The 21,293-nt window shown below is 49.3% G+C and overlaps 1 protein-coding gene across 1 annotated transcript in view; it reads left to right on the forward strand.

Moving 5' to 3' along the window:
* Positions 1 to 3,632: 3,632 nt before the first annotated feature.
* SMS (spermine synthase) overlaps positions 3,633 to 21,293 on the forward strand; it is a 50,057-nt gene continuing 32,396 nt past the window's right edge. The window contains exon 1 of the mRNA XM_045994701.1: positions 3,633 to 3,853. Within this exon, the coding sequence (XP_045850657.1) occupies positions 3,805 to 3,853 (49 nt within the window). The 5' untranslated portion in view covers positions 3,633 to 3,804. The remainder of the gene's footprint in view (positions 3,854 to 21,293) is intronic.

Consider the following 21,293-nt stretch of genomic DNA (forward strand, 5'->3'; position numbering starts at 1 on the left):
ACACGGGACAGGGAGGCAGTGTTTCCAAGGGTCTCAAGTGAACTGCTAAAAACAGAAAAAACAAAAGGCCCCTGGCTTTGAAGGCGGGTGCAGCTGCTAAGGGCTGCTGGTCCCCACCCCGCCCCCCACCTCCCTTCACAAGAAGGTTTGGAACAGCAGCACCGTTGGTGGCCTCTGGGTTCTTAGACCCTGGCGAGGTTTCCACTTAGCACCTTGCTTCCCTGCCACCACCTTCCCCTCGCCAGCCTTTTTCCATTTTCGACTTTCTTCTTCCCACTAGATAGTTACTGTTGCTAACCGAGCTGGACAGACATTGTGGCTATTCCTCTGAGTTTATAAAGATTTTATTTATCTGTTTGAGAGAGAGAGCCAGCGAGCAAGAAGGGGGAGGAGAAGAGGGAGAGGGATAAGCAGACTCTGCTGAGCATAGAGCCCAATGTGGGGCTCGATCCCACGTCCCTGAGATCATGACCTGAGCCGAGATCAAGAGTGGAAGCTCAACCAACTGAGCCACTCAGGCACCCCTATTCCTCTGAATTCATAAAAACTCTTGTTGCGGACATCTAAGTTGGCCTGACTGTGAAGAAGCAGGTGGGACCATGTGAAGGTGAGTTTTGGCTAAGAGTAATACCTAGCATCAGTAGCATTTGGCTATAAAAGATCCCACGGTTTTCCCTCTAAGGTTATTGTCACTGTTGTTACCACTCTCCAGCCGCCCCCCCGCCCCCCGCCCCGGCCCCAGGACCGCACCCGGCGTGGAACAAGCGGTTCTCTTCTCGTGGCAGCGACGGACCACGGGGAGCCGTGTGGGACAGGACCACGTGGAGGACTGGGCCCGTGGCAGGGGCTTTAGGGGAGCGTTCAAGGAAGCTGGGTGTGCTCTGGTTTGGATGCTGGCCGGAAGCGAGGTAATTCCAGGGTCGGGGTCCCCCTCAATCTTCTCTAGAAGCAGGAGGACCCGACAAAGGCTGGGACTGGTGAGGAAGCAGCAGTCCCTCCTGTTAGTCAGGATGCCGGCATGTGTGGGGACATCTGGGATTTGGACAAGGTTCACTTGTTCTCTGTGTTCACACAGGGTTACAGAGTGGTCTTGTTTTTGTCTTGTCCCATCCTGGCCACAGAGTGGCCTTGTCTGATGTCGGTGTCCTGGGGAATTGTTTATGTTCAATGGAAGACTGCCTAGCCAGTTCCCAGATGGCGGGGGCTGCTTTTCTGTCTCAGGCCTCACTTTTGGCCAAGAGCAGACAAGGTCAGGCCAGAGGCTGTGAATCCATGAATATCCACATTTTCACCATTGCCAAGATGGTGCTGATTAGGAGGCTGTTTCAAGAGCGCAGGCTGTAGTTGGGTAAATTTCTCCCGCTTCTCTGCTGCGGGATAGGCTGCTGGATTAGCTGGCGTGACAAAAGCTGCACAGGACACACTGGTCAACTGTAACACAAGCAGTTCCCACAAACAAAATGATTATTCATCCTGTAACAGGCCTTGAAGCCAGGGGCCTGGATTATAAAACCCAGACAACGAGAACACATTCCAGAGTCCGAACAGGTACTCACAGCCCAGTTGGAGATGCTTAAAGAGGCCTGAAGACCTTGGTTCTGTCCATGACTTACCTTTAGCAATTCTGCAGGATTCTGTCATTGGTAAGTAATGCCCGACACTGCAAACATCTTTTTTTTTTAATCTTTTTTAAAATTATTTTTTATTATGTTAGTCACCATGCAGTATGTCATTCATTAGCTTTTGGTGTAGTGTTCCAAGATTCATTGTTTATCTTTTTTAATTTTTTAATTTTATTTTTATTTATTATTTTATTTATTTATTTAAATTTATTTTTTATTTTTGCACCACACCCAGTGCTCCATGCAATACGTGCTCTCCTTAATACCTACCACCTGGTTCCCCAACCTCCCACCCCCCCCTCCCCGCCCCTTCAAAACCCTCAGGTTTTTTTCAGAGTCCATAGTCTCTCATGCTTCACCTCCCCTTCCAATTTCCCTCAACTTCCTTCTCCTCTCCATCTCCCTATGTCCTCCACTGCAAACATCTTTAAAATAACTCCCCAAAGCACCTCAACAGTGTGGGCTCCATTTCGAGGCCTGATGTTGTGCTGACGTCATGAACCACTTGTGTTAAACTCCACTTTTTTTTAATGGCAATCTGATTAGCTAATGAGAAAGCATCTTAAGGAAGTTCACCTCTGTCTATTTTCCACCTTGCAGAAGTAAGGGGAGGCACCTTCACTGGCCACTGCTGCTCACACTTAAGGACACAAGCTGCTAAGCCAGCCGGGCTACATATTTTGCAGGCTCAGTGCAAAAGGAAGACCCGGGGTCCCTTGTTCAAAATTGTTAAGAATTTCAAGAAGGAGCGAAGAAACCAAGGTCAGGGCCTGTCTGAGCTTGAGGTGCTGTGCTAATGCGCAGGTTACATGCCCTAGAGGCCTGCCCTGCGACTGCGTGACAGTGACAAGAGGTACACTTGAGACCTTTGGAGTCTTGCTGTCCATGCAGCATGATCAGGGACAACTGTGTCCCCCTGACCGTACTTCAGAGGAGTGGCGAGTACTGGACAATGTCCAAGGACGAGAGCAGGAGCTGCAATCTAATGTAGCTAGACCCACGCCCGAGATAACAGAACAGCTGGAGAAATTGAGACCTTGGGATCCCAGAAAGGAACATGCACAGAGCAAGTGTGAAAAGGCAGATCCAGGTCTTAACAGGGTGGGCTGTATTGTTCAGTTCTTGTAGAAAGGTGAAGCACTCTGGAAAACAGCCACCAGGGACTGGTCTTGGGAGGGGCGAGTTCAATACCTAGGTTCTTTTTGCTTTCACGACGGTACCGAAGTTCATGAAGTTAAAGTTTGGCCATTGCAGTGATTCCAGTAGAGCTTCCGGACGCTGAGAGATGCACGGAAGACTGCTGGGATGATGGAACCATTTGCTTAGTGCTACTGTCAGTGGAATAAAGGAGAGCTTTAGGGCGCACTGATGTTCTCTCCTTTGCCACATCGTGTTGAATACCAGCCATAAGCCCAAAGTCAAAGAGAAGCCCACAGGGGAAAGGTTCACTACCTCGAACAGGGGCATCAGTACTGGGGGAGCAACTCTGGAATCTGTAATTTCCCAAATCAGCATTAATAGCCTTATCCTCTGACTTGCTTCTCCACCATTCCCATTTTTCATGCAAAAGTAGGTAAGTAAAACCAAGAGGTTTTCATTTGGTCCCCAAATACAAGCTGACCCTTGCTAATAATAATGGAAATAATTCTAATGGGTTTAACTGTAGCATTTGAAGAGTTAAGGAAAAGGCGGCAGTACTTTTAGCCTACAGGGTGGATCCTAGCATTTGATTTTCTTGACTTAGCCAGGAAATAAGAGGGGCCCCGGCTTGGGGGATGGTCTGGGGATGTGTAAGGGGTGGACCCCCGGAAGTCGTGCTGCGCTGTTCAAACCTAAGGTGACCTAACGGATGGCGGGAGCGCCCGCCAGATCATCGGCGCGGGAGCGGCCATTGGTGACGCACGCCGGGGAGCACGGCGCCCACGTTTCCACCATTACATTAGTGAGGCCCCACACCCTGCGCTCTAAGTTCGGGGCTGCGGGCTTCCTAGCTTCCTCCCTCCCGTAGGCGGGCCCGACCCCGCCCCCGCGCCCCGGATCGTTCCCGGCGGTCCCTCCCACCTCCTACCCTCGGCCTCCCTGGCGCGGCTCACTCCCCGCCGGCCGCAGCCCGACACGCCGTGCGGCCCCTCAGTCTCCCGCGGCCGCCTCCCCCAGGCATGGCACAAGGCCTCGCCTCACTATGGCAGCAGCACGGCACAGCACGCTCGACTTCAAGCTCGGCGCCAAAGGTGAGGGCGCGCGGCGGCCACCTGCCCGGCCGCCCGCGCCGCCCGCCGGGCTGGGGCCAGCGGGGACCGGGCGGGGCGCGCGCCGCGGGCCGAACAATGCGGACGGCCCGCGCGGCCCCGGCGGCTCTCCGGCTGCGGCGCCGAGCGCGCTGCGGGGCCGCGTGCACCGGCGACCGGGGCGGAGGCCGCGCTCCAGCTCCCGCCGAGGTCGGTCCCCACCGCAGCGCGGGGCCTGGAGGGGCCGCGTCCCCCCCACAGCCCTGCTCCCGTGGCGCCGCCCTTCGAGGCCCGGGTCGCCCACCCGCGTCCCGTGCGGGCGTGGCCGCCCCTGCAAGGGTCCCCTTCGCGCCGCGCGGCCCGGGAGGAACACCCCCACATCTGCGGGCCCCCACTTTAGGCGGAGGTGCAGGGGCGGGGGGCGTGCGCCGCGCGGGGCCGCCCGCGTGACCTTTTCCTGTACTCGGAGGCGGGTAAATTTCCTCCACCCTGGGCCGGGGGCTCCCCTCGTGGGAGCCCGGGCTGGGGCAGGACCACGTCGCGCTTGCAGAATTCTTAGCAGACTGCGTAGGAGACGGGTCCCGCGGAAAGGGACTGGGGACGGGAAAGGAAACGAAGATTATGGAAGCGGGGGGGGTGAGGTTCGGGCGCGGGAACTATAACTCCCCGAGTTTTGGAGGCTCAGAACACAGCCGGCCAGAACACAGGGCTGGAAAGTGGGAACTGTGTGCAAGAATTACGAAGGGGAAGGGTATTTTTGCATGCTTTTCTCCGGGTGTTTTAACGTGGCGGGGGGAGGGGTAGGACTGCCAGCCTTTTTTTCTGCTGGCTTTTAAACCTGTAAGGACTGCAGACTTGAATCTGCGCTTCCCGTACATCACATGAAGTATCTCATCCATATCTTGCCTTTTCACCGTTTTCCTCGAATTGGATGGAGCAGCCTTTTCTGTTCCCACTTAAAACCGTGGCTTTTTCACTTTCTCTCTTTCTCTTCTCCTTTCATAAAGTTCTGAAAACTCATTTTGCATTTTCTCCCCCAAGCTTCAAGGCTCTCCAAAGGCAGATTTAATTTAAGCAAATAAAAAACTTTGGGGATTTGAAGCAAGACCTAGGATTGCATCTTGTCTTTCTTGATTGGCTCTGCATGGGACTTTGGCCTTACCTCTCAAGCTTTCCGAGTATTATCCTCCCGATGGTTTAAAAAAAAAAAAAGGGCAGTGCACACTTCATAGGGCTTGATTTTAAGTGAGTTGCCCTAAAATACTATAAGGTTCTTAAGTAATGGCTGTGTATTCGGTGGTTGGGAAGTGACTTTGAGAAAACAAAGCATTTTTTAGTTCCCACATTTCTTAGTTGAGGATAGAGAGAAGGGAGATGACTGGGAGAGTCAAGAGATAAAATGGTGATTGGGGCGTACAGCTAGTGTTGGGTGTGAGATGGCTCAGGTTTTGTTGAGTAATTAACCCTGCAGACTTTAGGGATTAGTGGTTACTGAAGGTTCTTGCATACTGAATTTAGAGGTGAGGAGGATGAGGCTTGAAGTGGTTCTGGGTCACCCAGCTGCGTCTAGGAAGTGTCCTTGGTGGAAGCATGTGTGAACATTGACCTGTACTTATTGAACATGGGTTTTCTAGGCTCTGAGGAGGGTAATCTCAGGATGAGGCTGGAAGCTTCTGGCACTTCTTTCAGTCTGTGCTGGTGCCTGAAGCCTTAAACAACTTTCTGCTTAATTCAAGTGTGGTATGTTGAAATGATGGCTTACAATGAGCTTCTGTGTTCCGTTGTAAAAGTGCGGGGGAACCTTCACTTTATGAAGAAAAAGTGAGACAACTTTACTTTTTTTAATTTTTAAGAAATATTTGTTTATTTGAGAAAGAGCACATAAGCGCCGAGGGAGAGGGAAAAACGGGCTTCCCGCTGAGCAAGGAGTTCAGCGTTGGGCTCTGTCCCAGGACCTCAGGATCATGATCTGAGCTGAAGGCAGCCACTTAACAGACGGAGCCACCCAGGTGCCCCTAATTTTTTTTGAAGATTTTATTTATTTATTTGACAGGCAGAGATTACAAGTAGGCAGAGAGGCAGGCAGAGAGAGAGGAGGAAGCAGGCTCCCCGCTGAGCAGGGAGCCCGATGTGGGGCTCGATCCCAGGACCCTGAGATCATGACCTGAGCGGAAGGCAGAGGCTTTAACCCACTGAGCCACCCAGGCGGCCCACCCCTAATTTTTTTAAATTAAGTAATCTCTGTGCTCAGCACAGGGCTTGAACTCACGACGTGGAGATCAAGGGTCACGGAGATCAAGGGTCACGTGGCTCTCCAGACTGAGCCTTCCAGGTGCCCCAAGCAAGAGAACTTGGGGCTAACAGTGGCTACAGAGGAAAAGAACCATAGATGCACAGTTTAGAGGGGAGAGGAGAAACGGGGAGGTTCTAAGCTGGCAAGGTGTAGACATCTAGGGTCACGGAGATCAAGGGTCACGTGGCTCTCCAGACTGAGCCTTCCAGGTGCCCCAAGCAAGAGAACTTGGGGCTAACAGTGGCTACAGAGGAAAAGAACCATAGATGCACAGTTTAGAGGGGAGAGGAGAAACGGGGAGGTTCTAAGCTGGCAAGGTGTAGACATCTAAATAATTTAATTGGGCAAGGAGAAAATAAAACATTTCCAGCCAATTATCCTTAATTTTCAGCCTGTTAATTTTTTTAAACATTTTTAATGATTTTATTTATTTATTTGAGAGAGTGAGCGAGAGATCGTGAGCAGAGGGGAGGGGGTAGAGGGAGAAGCAGACTCTTTGCTGAGCAGGGGCAGGGGCCTCGCTGTTCACCTGGATCCCAGAACACCCTTCCCCCAACCTCATCATGACCTAAGCTCAAGGCAGACACTTAACTGACTGAGACACCCATGTGCTCCTTTCAGCCTGTTAATCTTAAAGATGAAAAAATTTTGATGGCCGAGCTGAAGAACATTCTAAGAAGAAGCAATACCCAGGAGGGGGATGAGTGGGATGTGTGTATACATTTATCTTTGTTCTTGAGTCCCTACGAAAGTGTTTTGGGAGTAAGAGAACTCTGATTCTTTTTATGTATAATTTTTTAAAAGATTTATTTATTATTTATCTGACAGAGATCACAAGTAGGCAGAGAGGCAGGCAGAGAGAGAGTGGGGGAAGCAGGCTCCCTGGCGAAGCAGAGAGCCCAAAGTGGGACTTGATCCCAGGATCCTGGGATCATGACCTGAGCCGAAACCCGAAGCTTTAACCCACTGACCCACCCAGGCGCCCTTATGTATAATTTTTAAAAAAAAGATTTTATTTATTAGCGAGAGAGCACGGGCAGGGCAGGGGTAGAAGCAGAGGGAGAGAGAGAAGCAAGCTCCCTGCTGAGCAGGGAGCCCGAGGTGGGACTCCATCCCAGGACCCTGAGATCATGGTCAGAGCTGAAGGTAGATGCTTAACCCATTGAGCCACCCAGGCGCCCTGAGAACTCTGATTCTGTGTTTCCCCACAACTTTGTTTGGGGGAGACATATCACCCTTGCTGTTGATAGCTGTCTACACTTGGAAAATAAGGGAATCTGGCTAGACTGGGATCTTACAAGTTCTAATTTTCAGTTGGGGCACTTGGTGAGAAATCTACCACCTGTGTGTGAGGTCTCCAAAAACATTTATTTTAATTGATAATAATGAGTCAAAAGGCATTAGTGTTGGCATGTTAAGTACTGGATGTGACTCAACGGTGAGTCAAATGCCTGTGGAGCCTGGATTCATGTTCTTTTTCCCATTTGTCAGTAATCCTTCCTCATGCTCCAGTTCCATGATGTGATTTTAATGGAATTAAACTTGAACCACTTAGTTATGTTATTATGTTGCGATTCCATATAACTTAGTTACCAGTGCAAGCCTGCTAGTACCCAGCAGCCACTGGGCCACTAAGGGCAATCATAGGTTGATCTTGGTGGGGCCTGTTTAGTGTTGGGGCTGATGACCTAATTCAGGAAATTTTAATTTTTGCTAAAAAACAAAACCTCATCCTTGGTCATCTTGTAAGTGAAGGATTGGCTTCTGAGGACTTTTGAACCCAGAAAACAGTTTGTGATTTCTCAGCCGAGGCTAACAAGAATACACATGTTCCATGTTTGTATGGTTTGAGCGTCTCTGGGTTGGTGGAGGACACATAACTTGTTCCGGTCATATAAGCTGGGCAGCAAGTGGGCTAGGGTGTCCAGTGGGGAGTGTGGTACTCACAGCCTCTGCTGGCCCTGTTAGAGCAAACAGTCTCTGGCCAGTCAGCCCTCAAAAGGTCTAGCAGTCCTCCTCTCCGCGTCTCACTTCTTCCCCTGGGCTGTGAGTATCTTGGAAGGCCGACCTCCAGTGTCTGCATCCTGGACTCAGTTCTGGTCCATCGTAGATACTTGATAAGTGCTGGTTAAAATGGACCTGATATTATGGTCAAGATGGAAAGCTAGTTCCAGTCCCCTAGGGGAAAACGAGGCACACACATTTGCTGGTCTTGAATGGAGGAAACCTGCCTGATCCTGTTACTTTCGGGTTGTAGACTGCCGATCTGTAGTTGATGTAGGGAAACAGTGACTTGTGTTACTCCAATTCAGAAAGTAGTTGTATAACAACGATCTTGTTCAATAAATTAACAGAAGGCTGCTTGGGAATTGGGCTTAACCAGAAAGATTCAGGATAGGGGTCCTTGTGCTTTTGACCCTTATCAAGGAAGACTGTGGAATCTCAGAGTAAGAATTTTGCTTTTTTTTTTTTTTGGAGTGGAGTTGGGAGAAGAAGAGCAGGAGAGAATTTTAAGCAGGCTCCATGCCCCCCGCCCCCCGCGCATGAGTGGGAAGGGGGGGCTCCATCTCGACGCTTAACAGACTGAGCCACCCAGGTGCCCGTCAGAGTAAGAATTTTAAATGCATAAAGTAATGCAGTTACTTTAAAATACAATTTGCAAGATAAAAGAAAATCCCAAATATGTAGTAGGGTAACATGTGCTTCAGTAGCACATGAAATAACATGATCTAGCATCAGGCCTAATAACTTCCATAACTTTGAAGAAGAGCTGAGAAAATCATATTTCAGCAATGGTGTAAGAAAAAGCTGTGATTTTATTGGTGCCGATAGCCACCATAGTTGATGTGTGCTTTTACAAGCATAACTGAAGAAAATGTTAAGCTTCAGTTCGTGAAGATAAGTATGTGTATTTTTCCCCATCTGAGTTCACAGACCGCCCCCCCCCCCCCCGCATTGAATCCACTGGCCCCTGGGGAGTCCACGGACCCCTGGTTCAGACCCCCTACCTGGAGAGGGAAGAGAGAGTGCGGATTGTGTGTATTGTTTCTTTTAGGCAGAGTAGGTTTCCACTCTAGGCCAGAGCTGTAAGCTAATGTCCCTGGTTCCTCTTCAAGACAGACATCTCTTTGAAAACATAAAAGCCGGTATTTATTAGTTGCTTCCTGGGCTAGGCATTGCCTTAAGCGCATTACACGTTATTTTACGTAATCCTCACAACAACCCTGTGGTAGGTCCTGTTATCCCCATTTTAAAGATGAATAAATAGGCCCATTGAAGCTTTTCACCTTATAAATGGGGTAGCTGGGATTCAAAGCTTTGTCTGTTTGATTCCAAGGCCTTTGTTAATTCCACGACTGGACTGCCGAAGCCTCTTAGTTTTAAGGCACTCATTCTCAACCACCCTGTCTCCCTCCCTCTTCCTGGGGACACTTGACAGTATCTGGTGACATTTTTGGTTTATCATAAGTGGGGAGATGCTACTAGCATTTTGTAGGTCAGGGGTGCTTGCTCAGCCCCTCCACTGCGCAAGACAGGCCCCCCACAGTGCTGACAGCCAAAGATGTCGGTAGTGCTGGCGCAGAGAACGCCCGGTGTAAGTTCTAGCAAAGCCCATGCTGCCATGCAGATGACAGATCAGCAGCAGAATTTCCCTGGTTCTTTTTGGAAGTCTCCGTTATGCGTAAATCAGTAGTCCTATTACAGGGACAGTGGGCCTTACCTTCCTCCAAGGTTTGCCCTTCTGCACTGCTGAGCCTGTGGCCTCTGGCGACCCTCCCTCCCCGATTTCCTCAGCCTTCCTCCCATCCTCAGAGCTCACACTCTTTCTGCGTTGTTTGTTGAGCTGCTTTCTCGTAGAAGCATATCGTCTTTGTGTGATTAATAGATATAAGCACAAAACTTAAAAAATCCAGTTTTGATTGCATCTTGTGTTTTAAGAGGAGAAAAAGCTTTCCCCTTTGTCTCGGCATTATCATCCCTTATCTTGACACTTTATCTACCATTGTGATAACAACACCCCGCCTCCACATACCCGCTTTAACAATATAGCCTTAAGGGGGGGGGCACATGCTTGGGAAGAGGGAAATGCTTGCTTGGGTCCTTTTCTAGATTTACTGAATCACGATCTGGGCTGGGGGAGTTTCTGGAATTTGCATTTTTAACCAGCTTCCTCCCAGTAATTCTGATGCTAATTAAGTATGAGAATCAGTATAATAGGATCCCCGTTAAAAACCCAAAACCCTTGTTTCTTGTGAACCTGGGAAATCCTCCTACCTCCAGCACCAGGCAGCCAGTCCTTAACGCCCGCGAGACTGCGTCTGTTATGCTCTCAGATTCCGTGTTCACCTTTTTTCCTGGCTACGCTTCTTGGCCACAGTCTCCCAGTGTGTATCCATTTTGGGGAAGGGCCCGAGCACCACAAACTCAACAGATTCCAGTCCCTCTTCCATTAAAAAGCCTCTCCTGTGTGTTCTCATCACCACGTGGCTCAAGTCGAAACTCATTGTCAGCCCTTCCTGGGGCCATTTCTGCCCAGCTGTCCCTCCCCCTGCGCAGGTTGGAGTTTCACACTCCCTGTGCTTCCAAGTAGCTGGGAGGCACCCAGACTCAGAATTTAACAGCTCTGGGGCAGGCATTTTTCGTCCTTCAGGTATTCTCTCGAACTTGAAGGCTATTGGCAAATGTTTGTTTTATGAACTGTTTGGGGGGGGTCTCAATGGAATCTCTCTTCATTTTGCTTTGTTGTTGTTTTTAATGCTCTTGGCCCCCAACTCTGCAAAAGATTCTTAATTGCACTAATCAAGCTGCATTTGACTCCAGACTGAGTAATTGCACATTTCTGGGAATTAGCTTTGTGAGCTTGCCATTAAAAAATTGTATAAACCATAATGAATCTTTCTGGGGTGTAGTTCCAAAGTGACACCCATTTCTTTAAACCTGTGGAGGTGGCGTATGGTAAAGTGAGTTTGTGCTTGATCTCAAGGAGCCTCATCTAGTGATTTGGTCGTTCTCTGTCGTTATTTTAAGTGCTGTGGAAGGGATAACAGCTGTTTAAGAAATTGACTCCATCATCCAGGCATTAGGGGCGATCTTTACCCCAGCTAATGAAAGAAGTGCATTTTCAAGTAACCCGAAGCCCTGCATGTGACATTTGTTCAGGATTGCATTTTCCAACTGCATAACCAGCTAGCAGACACTTTGCTGAGTGTGTGTTGTGTGTGCTGGGTGTGGGGGCGGCGGGGGGAGATGCTTTTAAGTTGGCGAAGATTAAAAAGACAAGATAGAAAATGCATGTATCACGTGCGGCAATAGTTCAGTATTTTGAACAGACAGCAAACCAGAAGGTCTTAGGAATAGAAACCCATATACCCTTTAAAAACAAAGTCTTGTGATTAGGTAATATAGGAAAGAAAAACAAACGAGTGGCAACAGAGGTAGACATAAAGGTGTCCAACCTAACAAGGAGAGAAGCAAATAGAAATAGAATGGTCTTAACTTCCCGGATTGGAAACTGAAAAAAATACTAGTAGTCGAGGCATAATGGAAGGTTTTGCCGCCGAGAGTTACCAGTTTCGAAATCTTGTTTGCATCTTAATTGTGTCACCAGTCCGGCTGCATCTGAATGGCCGCTGGGGCCTTTGTTACCCTGTTGGGAGAGACATCTGAGGTGAGGTTGGGGGAGGGGGGGGACTCCTTGGGGCTCCCAGCCTGGGAAAGTTAGAGCTCTTGGTTTCAGGCTTGGTACCCGGCTAGGATTTGGAATGCCGGGCTTTGTAATTTGAAGTACGAATCCCTGGCAGGTGAGGATCCTTAGAAAGTTCCCGGGCTGTGTGGTCGGGCATCTGTTGAAAAGCGTGTTCAGGAAAGCTGTTCGTGAGTTGGGTTTCTGGAGCGCCACATGTGGCAGGCGCTTTCCCCAGGGCCCGTAACCCAGGCCTGCTGCTGTGTGCTGCGGCGCCGGCCACCGTCTCCTGGGCGTTCCCTTCCAGGCCCAGTCCTGCTGAGGAGTCGGGAGGCCTCCTCAGTTGCATCTTTAAAGCAAGTGTGTAAACCACTGCACGGATGCTCTTTGAAACCCTTACAACTAGGCACTTACCCAGACTCCAGGAAGAGCAATTCTGGGACCCTAAGTTGTGGTGGGCCTGGATTTCATTAAACGGCTACTGTCATCTGCGTTCCGGAAGGAGCCACTGAGCTAGTGGCCGTGCTTGGGGTCCAGTGGGTTTATGTGCTAAGCAGCAAACCCAGAAGGAGCTGCTGAGAACCGGTAGCATCTTTTAGATGACCCTCTGGGTAGTTTCACATGGGCCTTAATTTCTCCCTCTGCGTGAAGGCTCTAATGATACGAAATCCCACACACTGTGTTGTTGGGTGGGATGTCCAATAAAATGTTTGGAAGAGTGTCAGATGATGCATAAAACACTGAACACTAATGGCGAGACTTAGGGCTAAGTGCTTTGAGATTGTGCCAGTGGATAAAGATGCTCGGTTATAAAGAGGGGTGAATTTAACTTCCTGAGAGAGAAGCAAAGTTCTGCTGGCAGGAGAAGAGGTGGAAAAACAAAAGCATCGGCACGCAGTTTGAAGTTGGTCTTACTTTATTTAGAGGTGCTCTTTAAGTCGAAGAACTTTTTTTTAAAGATTTTATTTATTTGGCAGAGAGAGAGCACAGATAGGCAGAGGGGGAGAGAGCAGCAGGCTTTCCACTGAGCAGGGAGCCCAAGGTGGGGATTGATCCCAGGACCCTGGGATCTCTACCTGAGTCAAGGCAGCTTAACCAACTGAGCCACCCGGGCGCCCTGTTGCTGAAATCTTATTTGTTAAGGATTGCAAAAGGATTTTTCTGTTTATGTATTCAAGAGGGATACTGCCCTGGAGCTTTCTCTTTGGGGACTCTGTCTTTTTCTGGTTTTGGTATTAGGACAATGGTTTCATAAAATGAATATGGCATTCCTTTTCTGTTTTCTGCAAGAGATTTTGTATAGAATTGGTATTATTTTTCTTTAAATATTTGGTAGAACTCCCCCGTGAAACCCTTCTTGTGTGCAAGGTTTCTATTTTGGGAGTTTTAAAATTACAGATTAAATTTCTATGGTAGTTAAGGGCTATTTAGATTACTTCATATTGGTGAGTTGTGATAGTTTGTGTTTTTTGAGGAATTGGCCCATTTCCTTTTAAGTTGCTAAATTTATGTGTACAGTTGTTTGTAGGATTTGTTTATTATCCTTTTGCTATCTACAGGGGGTCCTGGTTATATAGGTTATTAGCCGTTATTCCCTCCAACCAACCCCCTCCCCACATTTAATAAATTGCTAACTTGAATGGAGAAAGTATTCCTCAGATTATTCCAGTCCCAAATGCTAAGACTGACACTTCTGGAAATTCAGGTTGTAGAATTACAGCGTAGTGTCCCTATACCTGTTGGTTAGGAATTTAGAGCTGGAAAAGACCTTCGACCAGGGGTCAGCAAACTTGGGCACTTGGGGCACATGGAATTCTTCTAGCCTCCTTTATACGGCCTCCGGGTGGCTTCAAGAGCCCTGATTCAGCCTGCCAAATCCTGAAATCTTTACTGTGTGTCCCTTTAAGGAACAAGTTTGTCCACCCATGCCTTCAGACCATCTAAGTCAAGTGGCTTTCTTCAGAGCCATCTGGAAAAATACTCAAGTACAGATTCCCAGGCCCCCACATGGCCTTTTTCTCATCTGGAATCCATCATAGTATACGCTCCTTCCTCTGTATGCGGAGTTTTGACTGGTGTCCTTTGACTTTGATCTCTGCGGCACTTAACTTCTCCAGTACTTCCCGGGTGCGGTGTAATCTCCTTGGAGAGGTGCGTTCTGAAGGGTGCAGTCCTGTCCCTGAGTCCTCCTCCTTGGCCAGAGCCCGGACAGGTGAAGGTGCCGGGGCTCACCTCAGGGATGGCTCTGACAAAAATGGGCTTTTTGATGTCACAAAGTCCAAACTGCTCTATCTCTGGAAATACTATTTCATGGTTGATTTGCAACGTGGCATGGAAGTTTGGGCACAAACCCTAGGACTGTTTGCAGAAACACAAATGGGTAATAGATCAGACCCCGTGAGGCGTTCTGCCCACCTCAAGTCGGTGGGCAGAGAGCAGGGTGTCCATGATACTGGTTAAGGGCTGCTGCACAGTGAAAGTGGTGATCCCACAGCTTCTACTTTGGGAAAGAAACCTTTCCTGGTTTCTTTTCTTTCTTTTTTTTTTTTTTTAAAGATTTTATTTATTTATTTGACAGAGATCACAAGTAGGCAGAGAGGCAGACAGAGAGAGAGGAGGAAGCAGGCTCCCCGCCAAGGAGCCCGATGCGGGGCTCTATCCCAGGACCTTGGGATCACGACCTGAGCTGAAGGCAGAGGCTTTAACCCACTGAGCCACCCAGGTGCCCCTCCTGGTTTCTTTTTTTCTGGGTTTTCTTCTGCGTGGAGCTGAAGGAAACCATTGCTGCCTGACCTTGGGCCGGCCTGTGACCTGTTCTCATCCCGCTGCTTTGTGAGATGACGGGGAGGTGGCACTTAGCAGCTGGGATGCTTTCATTCCTCACAGTGGCCCGGGGATGGCTGTTGGGAGCTAAAGCTGTAAGGGCTGGTTCTTTTTCCTGGTCCACGTGCCTCTGGTCGTCATCTCCTGTCCTCTGACCTCAGACCCTACCAGTCCCCTCTTACCACCTTGCTCATCCCTTTTTTGCTGCTGCTGGGTCTGGTTTCACCTCATTTCTTGGGCTGCCTCCCGCTGGATTGAGTTCAGCACCCAGAGGGGGCTTTGGGTGGTGCTGCCCTCTTCAGTGTCCTCTGCCTTGGTGGTTTTCTGCTCTCTTCATAGCTCCAGCCCGAGTTGAGTACTTCCTCTTCTGGAAACACGGATCTTGAACCTGTAGAGTCCAGGCACACCTTAGGTTGCTCAGATGACGCCTTCTGGGAGAGCTCAGGTGGCATGATGTCCAGCATCTCATGGCTGCGATTCGTTTTTCTCCCCAGGTGAAAGCCAGGCTTTTTTGCGTTATCTCCCCTTTCTGTGCCTTTCTTTATAGGTCTTGGTTGGCCCCCCACTCGGACTGGGTCGGCATGCGAGGACTGGATAGTTTGAGCTACGTGAGCACTCCGTGGACGTGCCTCGCTCCCGGTGCTGACTGAGGCTGGGGGTTGCGGCTGTTTGGAAGACTCCTGGTCTTGGAGGGGGGGGTTACCGGGAAGAAGAGGGTACGGTACTGCATTGCTGTTTGGGTTCCGGACTGAAGAGGGGTTAGGATTGTGTCTCATAAATTTTATTCTTATGAGCCCTTGTTGAATGTCGCAAGGAGATTTGGCTTTTGGACAGACTGGGGTGGTTATATCAGAGTGAGGCTCTTGGCCCTTTCCAGCAGGTGTTGGGGTAACGGGAAATGCCTTTCTAACTGTTCTCTTGCAGTGGGAAAGGGAAGGCAGGGCCGTGAAATAATTAGCCGCACATTTACAGTATGCCTAGGGTACTGTAATGGGAGTTTTAAGAAACAGCCCCTGTGGCTGGCACAGTAAGCAGTCCCATGTGGTTTTCTTTAATGCACACTTGCACGTATTTCTGTGTTGTGGTGTATGGCTGTCAGTCCATGTCAGTAGGTCTTTTTCTTTCTTTCTGTAGCTAATTTTTCCTGGTTTGGTTGCTCTCTATGAACACCAGAAACTGCCCTGGGGATGCCTGCGTGGCTCAGTTGGTTAAGCGTCCGACTCTTGATTGCAGCTTGGGTCTGATTTCTCGGGGTTGTGAGATCGAGCCCTGTGTCTGGCTCTGCACTCAGCTGGAGTCTGCTTGGAATTCTTGCTGCCTCTGTCTCTGCCCTCTCCTCGCTGTCACACACACCTGAGCTCGCTCGCTCTTTCTCTCAAAAGAAAAAAAAAACTGCTCTGAAACCAAGCCCTCCACATTGTCTTTTGTTCCTGTCTATGTTTTGGGGCCCCACGTCCCTGCTCTGATTTTTAAATTTAGAAGAATATTTTGGTGAACTGTGTAAGGGACATAAAGCATTAGGTTTAGGCCCACAACATAATGATTTAATATTTGTATATCTTGTGAAATGATCACCACGGGAAGTCTAGTTCAGACCCGTCACCACGCATCGTTAAATAATTTTTTTCCTTGTGATGAGAACTTTTAAGATCCACTCTCAGGGCAACTTTCAAATATACGCTACACAGTTATTAATGATAGTGGCCACGCTGTGCATTGCCACTGTGATCACAGTGAGGCGCTGGGACTGGCTGCAGGTGTGCGTTTGTGGCGTGAAAGCCACGGCCAGTGCCCGGGACAGTGCCTGCACCCAGCAGCTGCTCAGACACTTGTTATTCTGTGACAGGTGTGTGTGTATGTGTGTGTGCGTGCGCACGTGCGGAGGGCAGAGGAAACCTCCCCTCTCAGCCCCTTTAATCTGGTGCCTAGGGCATGGCTTATGGTTGGTTGAAGGGGAACAACCCAGTTCTGGAACTTTCCGTTGCCTTGATTCCCTCACAGTAACTGAGAATCTGAAAGTGCTGCCTTTATGTTTGGATATTTGAGGGCAGATTTCTTGAGATGACTCCGATGACACATCATTCCTCCAATTTAAAATATACAGCTAAATAATTTTCAGTACGTTCAGAGTTGGGCTACCATCACCACGATTTTATTTATTTATTTATTTATTTTTAAGATTTTATTTATTTATTTGACAGAGAAAGAGAGATCACAAGTAGGCAGAGAGGCAGGCAGAGGTGGGGGGACTGGGAAGCAGGCTCCTTGCTGAGCAGAGAGCCCAGATGCGGGCTCGATTCCAGGGCCCTAAGATCATGACCTGAGCCGAACGCAGAGGCTTTAACCCACTGAGCCGCCCAGGTGCCCCTCATCACCACGATTTTAGAACATTTTCATCATCCCGGAAAGAAACATACCCTTTAGCCACCAGACCCATTCCTCCTAGCCTCCTGTTCCTCCCAGTCCCTGGCATACACTAATTTGCTTTCTATGTCTAGGGGTTTGCCTTTTCTGCCTGTGTCCTATAAATGGAACGCTACGATGCGTGACCCGTTGCGACTGGCTTCTTTCACTTAGCATCTTGCCCTGCGTGTCGTAGCACATCGCAGTACGGCGTTCCTTCTCTGGCTGAGTAAGTCGTCCATGGTCTGGCTAGACCATAGTTTGTTTACCCGTTTACAGCTTGATGGACAATTTGGATTTCCACCTTTTGATTACTGTGAAACCTGCTTCTCTGAACATCCCTGTCGTCTTGGGTGTTATTTGATGAGATTAATCATCTTGCAGCTGCTGTGAAAGGAACTGGACATGGGAATTGAAGCCGAAGCTTTGGAAGTGAGAGAGCGCAAGGAGCTACCTGCTTGACCTTCACTTTAATCTCTGGGAATTTATCGAGCTTCTGAATGTCTTGAGATGTCTCCCAACACACAGACCCTTTTTTAAAATTAAAAAAGAAAACGATTTCTTTAAACATAATTTTAAGTGTTAAGCTCTTTTAAATTGTAAAAGCGGAAGGCTTTCTCTGTGTATCACTTGATTTCGGTAATCTGGACTTGCTGCCTGTCATCCCTGACGTTTCTGATCACATCTAGTGTATCCCAGGTGAGTTCAGAAGATGTTCTCACACCGCTAGGCACTTGTGAGCCCCCACGGGAGAGGGAGTCCATGAGGGGTGCTGTGCTGTTTTCGTTTTTCTGCCAATGGTGCTGGTAACTCTGGAATAGTTTGTGTGTGTGTGTGTATAGTCCTGAGTTTTGACCCATGCGTACAGTCATGTAACCAACACCACTGTCAAGATTAGCACATCTGGGCGCCTGGGTGGCTCAGTGGGTTAAAGCCTCTGCCTCCGGCTCAGGTCATGATCCCAGCGTTCTGGGATAAAGCCCGTTCTGGGATAAAGCCCCGCATCCTTCTGGGATAAAGCCCCGCATCCGGCTCTCTGCTCAGCAGGGAGCCTGCTTCCCCCTCTCTCTCTGCCTGCCTCTCTGCCTACTTGTGATCTCTGTCTGTCAAATAAATAAATAAAATCTTAAAAAAAAAAAAAGATTAGCACATCTGAGTGGATGCTTAAAGCAGGTACTTGAATGGCTTCAAGCTGTGTTGGAGTCCAGTTGCCCTTTCTTCCTCTTTAGGTTTTGGAGCCTGTCAGGGTAACCAGAAAGCTGGCTTATGTGTGAGAGGAAACCATGCAACCCCAAACCTGGCTCTTCTCCAACACCAGAGTTTCTCGGGTTGGGTTGGGGGAGAGGAATGCCTGCGGTGACGCTTCCCCTTGCTGTGAGCTGCTGGTGGGGAGTCCAGCTCTCAGGAGGAGGGGGGCATGGGCATGGCCCTTGACCCAGATGGGGCGGGGACGCAGATGTCTGGCTCAGAGCATGGAGGAGAGAGAGTTAAGGGCACCAGGCTCCGGAGGTACCAGGGTCGGTGGAGAGGGGTGAGCAGGAAGGAGGCTGGGCATTGGGCTCCACCACTTTGGAACGGGCCATGATGGGACTCATCAACCCCTTGGGGATGGACTAGCTTCAGCTATCGCGGGAGAGAACTAGGAAGCATAGTAACGGGGGCGGGGCATTGATGGGCAGGAGTCCTCGTAATTCCAGATAGGCTTGACAAGGATAGAAATCGGTCTCCTCATTTCACGAATCAAATGCTGCTAGAATGTGAGCGACTCCTGGGTTCCAGCCCTCTGACTTTGCAGAGGAGGCCAGGGCGCTCCGGCCAGGCTTGGTCCTGCACGAGAGTGGCTGCCACACACTGGGTCCCGAGTTTTCTTTGCTCAAGTGTTCCAGGTTGAAAAGGACTTCAGGATGCAAGGTGCCGTTCACAGGTTTCTCCCCAGATGTATGAGAATTGCTTGTTCCCTCAGGGCAGCCGCTGCTGGAATTCACCCTGTTCAGGAGGTCACAGGATCTTAGCCATGACTTAAAACGGAAGAAAGAAGTGAGAATGGGTTTAACCGAAATATGTTTTCCCCCCTCTTTGCCAGGGTGCGGGTGTCTTAGGTATTTATTCAGCACACATTCCTCAGCTTCCTGGGCTGGCCAGCCAGGGTGAGTGCAGCTGCTCTACTGAACTTGCACTTGGGGCTGCCCGCCTACGGAGCGCCGGTTCCGTGGCAGCCGCACCAGACCATGAGGGATGGAGGGAAGGAACACTGGTGCCAGGTTCCCTACAGGAACCCTGCAAAGTGGTGCCCGCCGTCTTGAGGGTTGAGGAAGTGTGATGCGTGTGGCGGCGGTGGGGGGCCGGCTGGGTGCCTGGCCAGTGAGTTTGGAGGGACAGAGAGGCTGTGGTGGGGGATTTGTACGAGAACCTTCAAGGGGATCATCGTGGGGGATTTTAGGTGACAAGGGTATTAACACCTAGGGGAGGGAGTAGAGAAGTCTGAGCTCCATTTCAGACTTGACTGGGTGGGACAGTGTGCTGAGCAGTGAGGCAGGAGGCTGGCGGGGGCTTCAGCCATCCAGATGGAGCTGACGGGCAGAACCCGAGCTCTCCAAGAGCGGCCTGCAAATGGATCTCTGGGAGAAAATGAGGCCGCAAGATGACATGTGGGCCTTCATTCCCTACCTTTCTCCCCCACCACTCCACTTTTCATCCTCTCTTCCTTTCTTTTGGAAGTGGTGTATTTAATTTGGACTAGACCTCCACATTGGTTCTTTTTAAGTTATTGTTGAATAAACACAGAGTGGGCGGAGGTCTAGAGACGGGGACATTGAGCTGTCTAGTGGACAAAGGACACGTTTTGCCCTGGGACAGGTCACTGTGTTGCTGAACACTTTGGAAGGCTGAGTCGTGTTAAGAGTCGCACATCATTCTTGCCTGGCCAGAGTTTTCGAAGAACTTCTGCTAAACGTTTTGTTAGCTGCGTTTAGAGTACCATGGGTACTTGAAAGCCCTGTGATTATCTCTCTTTAGCATTGGAATTTACTCTCAGATTTTCTGGTTTGTAGCTGCTTCTGACATTGCAGTCTGGTGTTCCCACATTTGGGCATACTCTGACCCCAGGCTTATTTTCACTCCTGTGGAGCATCTGGTAGTTTTCAAGGGATTTCCCACCAGGCTTCTGCCCAACCACACCCTCTGGGCAGTGGGGGTGTGGGGTCTGGTGTGGGGTCTTTTTTTTCTCTATTTAAACAGAGCGGGGATACTACCCACATGTAATGTGTATGACTGGGATTGCCAAAGGCACATGAGGGACAAGACAGTCCTTCACACCACATGTCGTCAACCCCAGTTGAGGAACCCCGATACAGTGAAGTACATTGTGTTTCGTCATATTACATGTTTCTTACTAGACAGACATGAAGGTTGAAATTGGATAACTGCAAAGAATTTTCTGGGGCATGTCCTAGGCTACTGGCTAATAAGAGGCTACCTGTTAGTAAGGAGTTCAGGCTTTTTTCAGACCCTTTTCAACATTTTTTATAACCTTTTGGTGACTCGACTAATGAGTTTGGAAATAGTGGGGATTTCTTGTTCTTTCTTGTATCTGGTGGTTTTGCTCAGTGGTTCTCAACCATGGCTGTACATTGGAATTTCCCAGGGAGCTCTGAAAAATACTGATGCCTGGTTCTCACCCATAGGTTTTTATTTAATTGGTCTAGGATGTGACATACCACTTTTAAGAACTCCCCAGGTAATTATAATGCACTGTTAGGATTGAAAACCACTGGTTTAGACATTCTAGAAACTCTACAAAGATACAGCAATATGGTTGATTAATTTAGCCAGCTAAAATAAATTTTCATTTACCCACAAAACATTTATTGAACCTCTGAGATCAAGATGACCAATCAAGGGGCACCTGGGTGGCTCAGTGGGTTAAAGCCTCTGCCTTCGGCTCAGGTCATGATCCCAGGGTCCTAGGATCGAGCCCCCCATCAGGCTCTCTGCTCAGCGGGGAGCCTGCTTCCTCATCTCTCTAGCTGCCTGCCTGCATGCCTACTTGTGATCTCTCTCTGTCAAATAAATAAATCTTAAAAAAAAAAATGACCAAGCAAGCCTCATTGTTGAACCTAGTGGAGCTCATGTCCTTGGCTTTGTTTTCATTTTCAAACCTTGGTTCTGGAAAAGAGTTGCTGGGCAGTTCCAGCTCTGGGGTCCCTTTTTGGAATCTTCTCCAAGGGTTGGGAACAATGAGT

Source organism: Meles meles, chromosome X (genome assembly GCF_922984935.1).
Source record: "Meles meles chromosome X, mMelMel3.1 paternal haplotype, whole genome shotgun sequence".
Classification (NCBI taxonomy): domain Eukaryota; kingdom Metazoa; phylum Chordata; class Mammalia; order Carnivora; family Mustelidae; genus Meles; species Meles meles.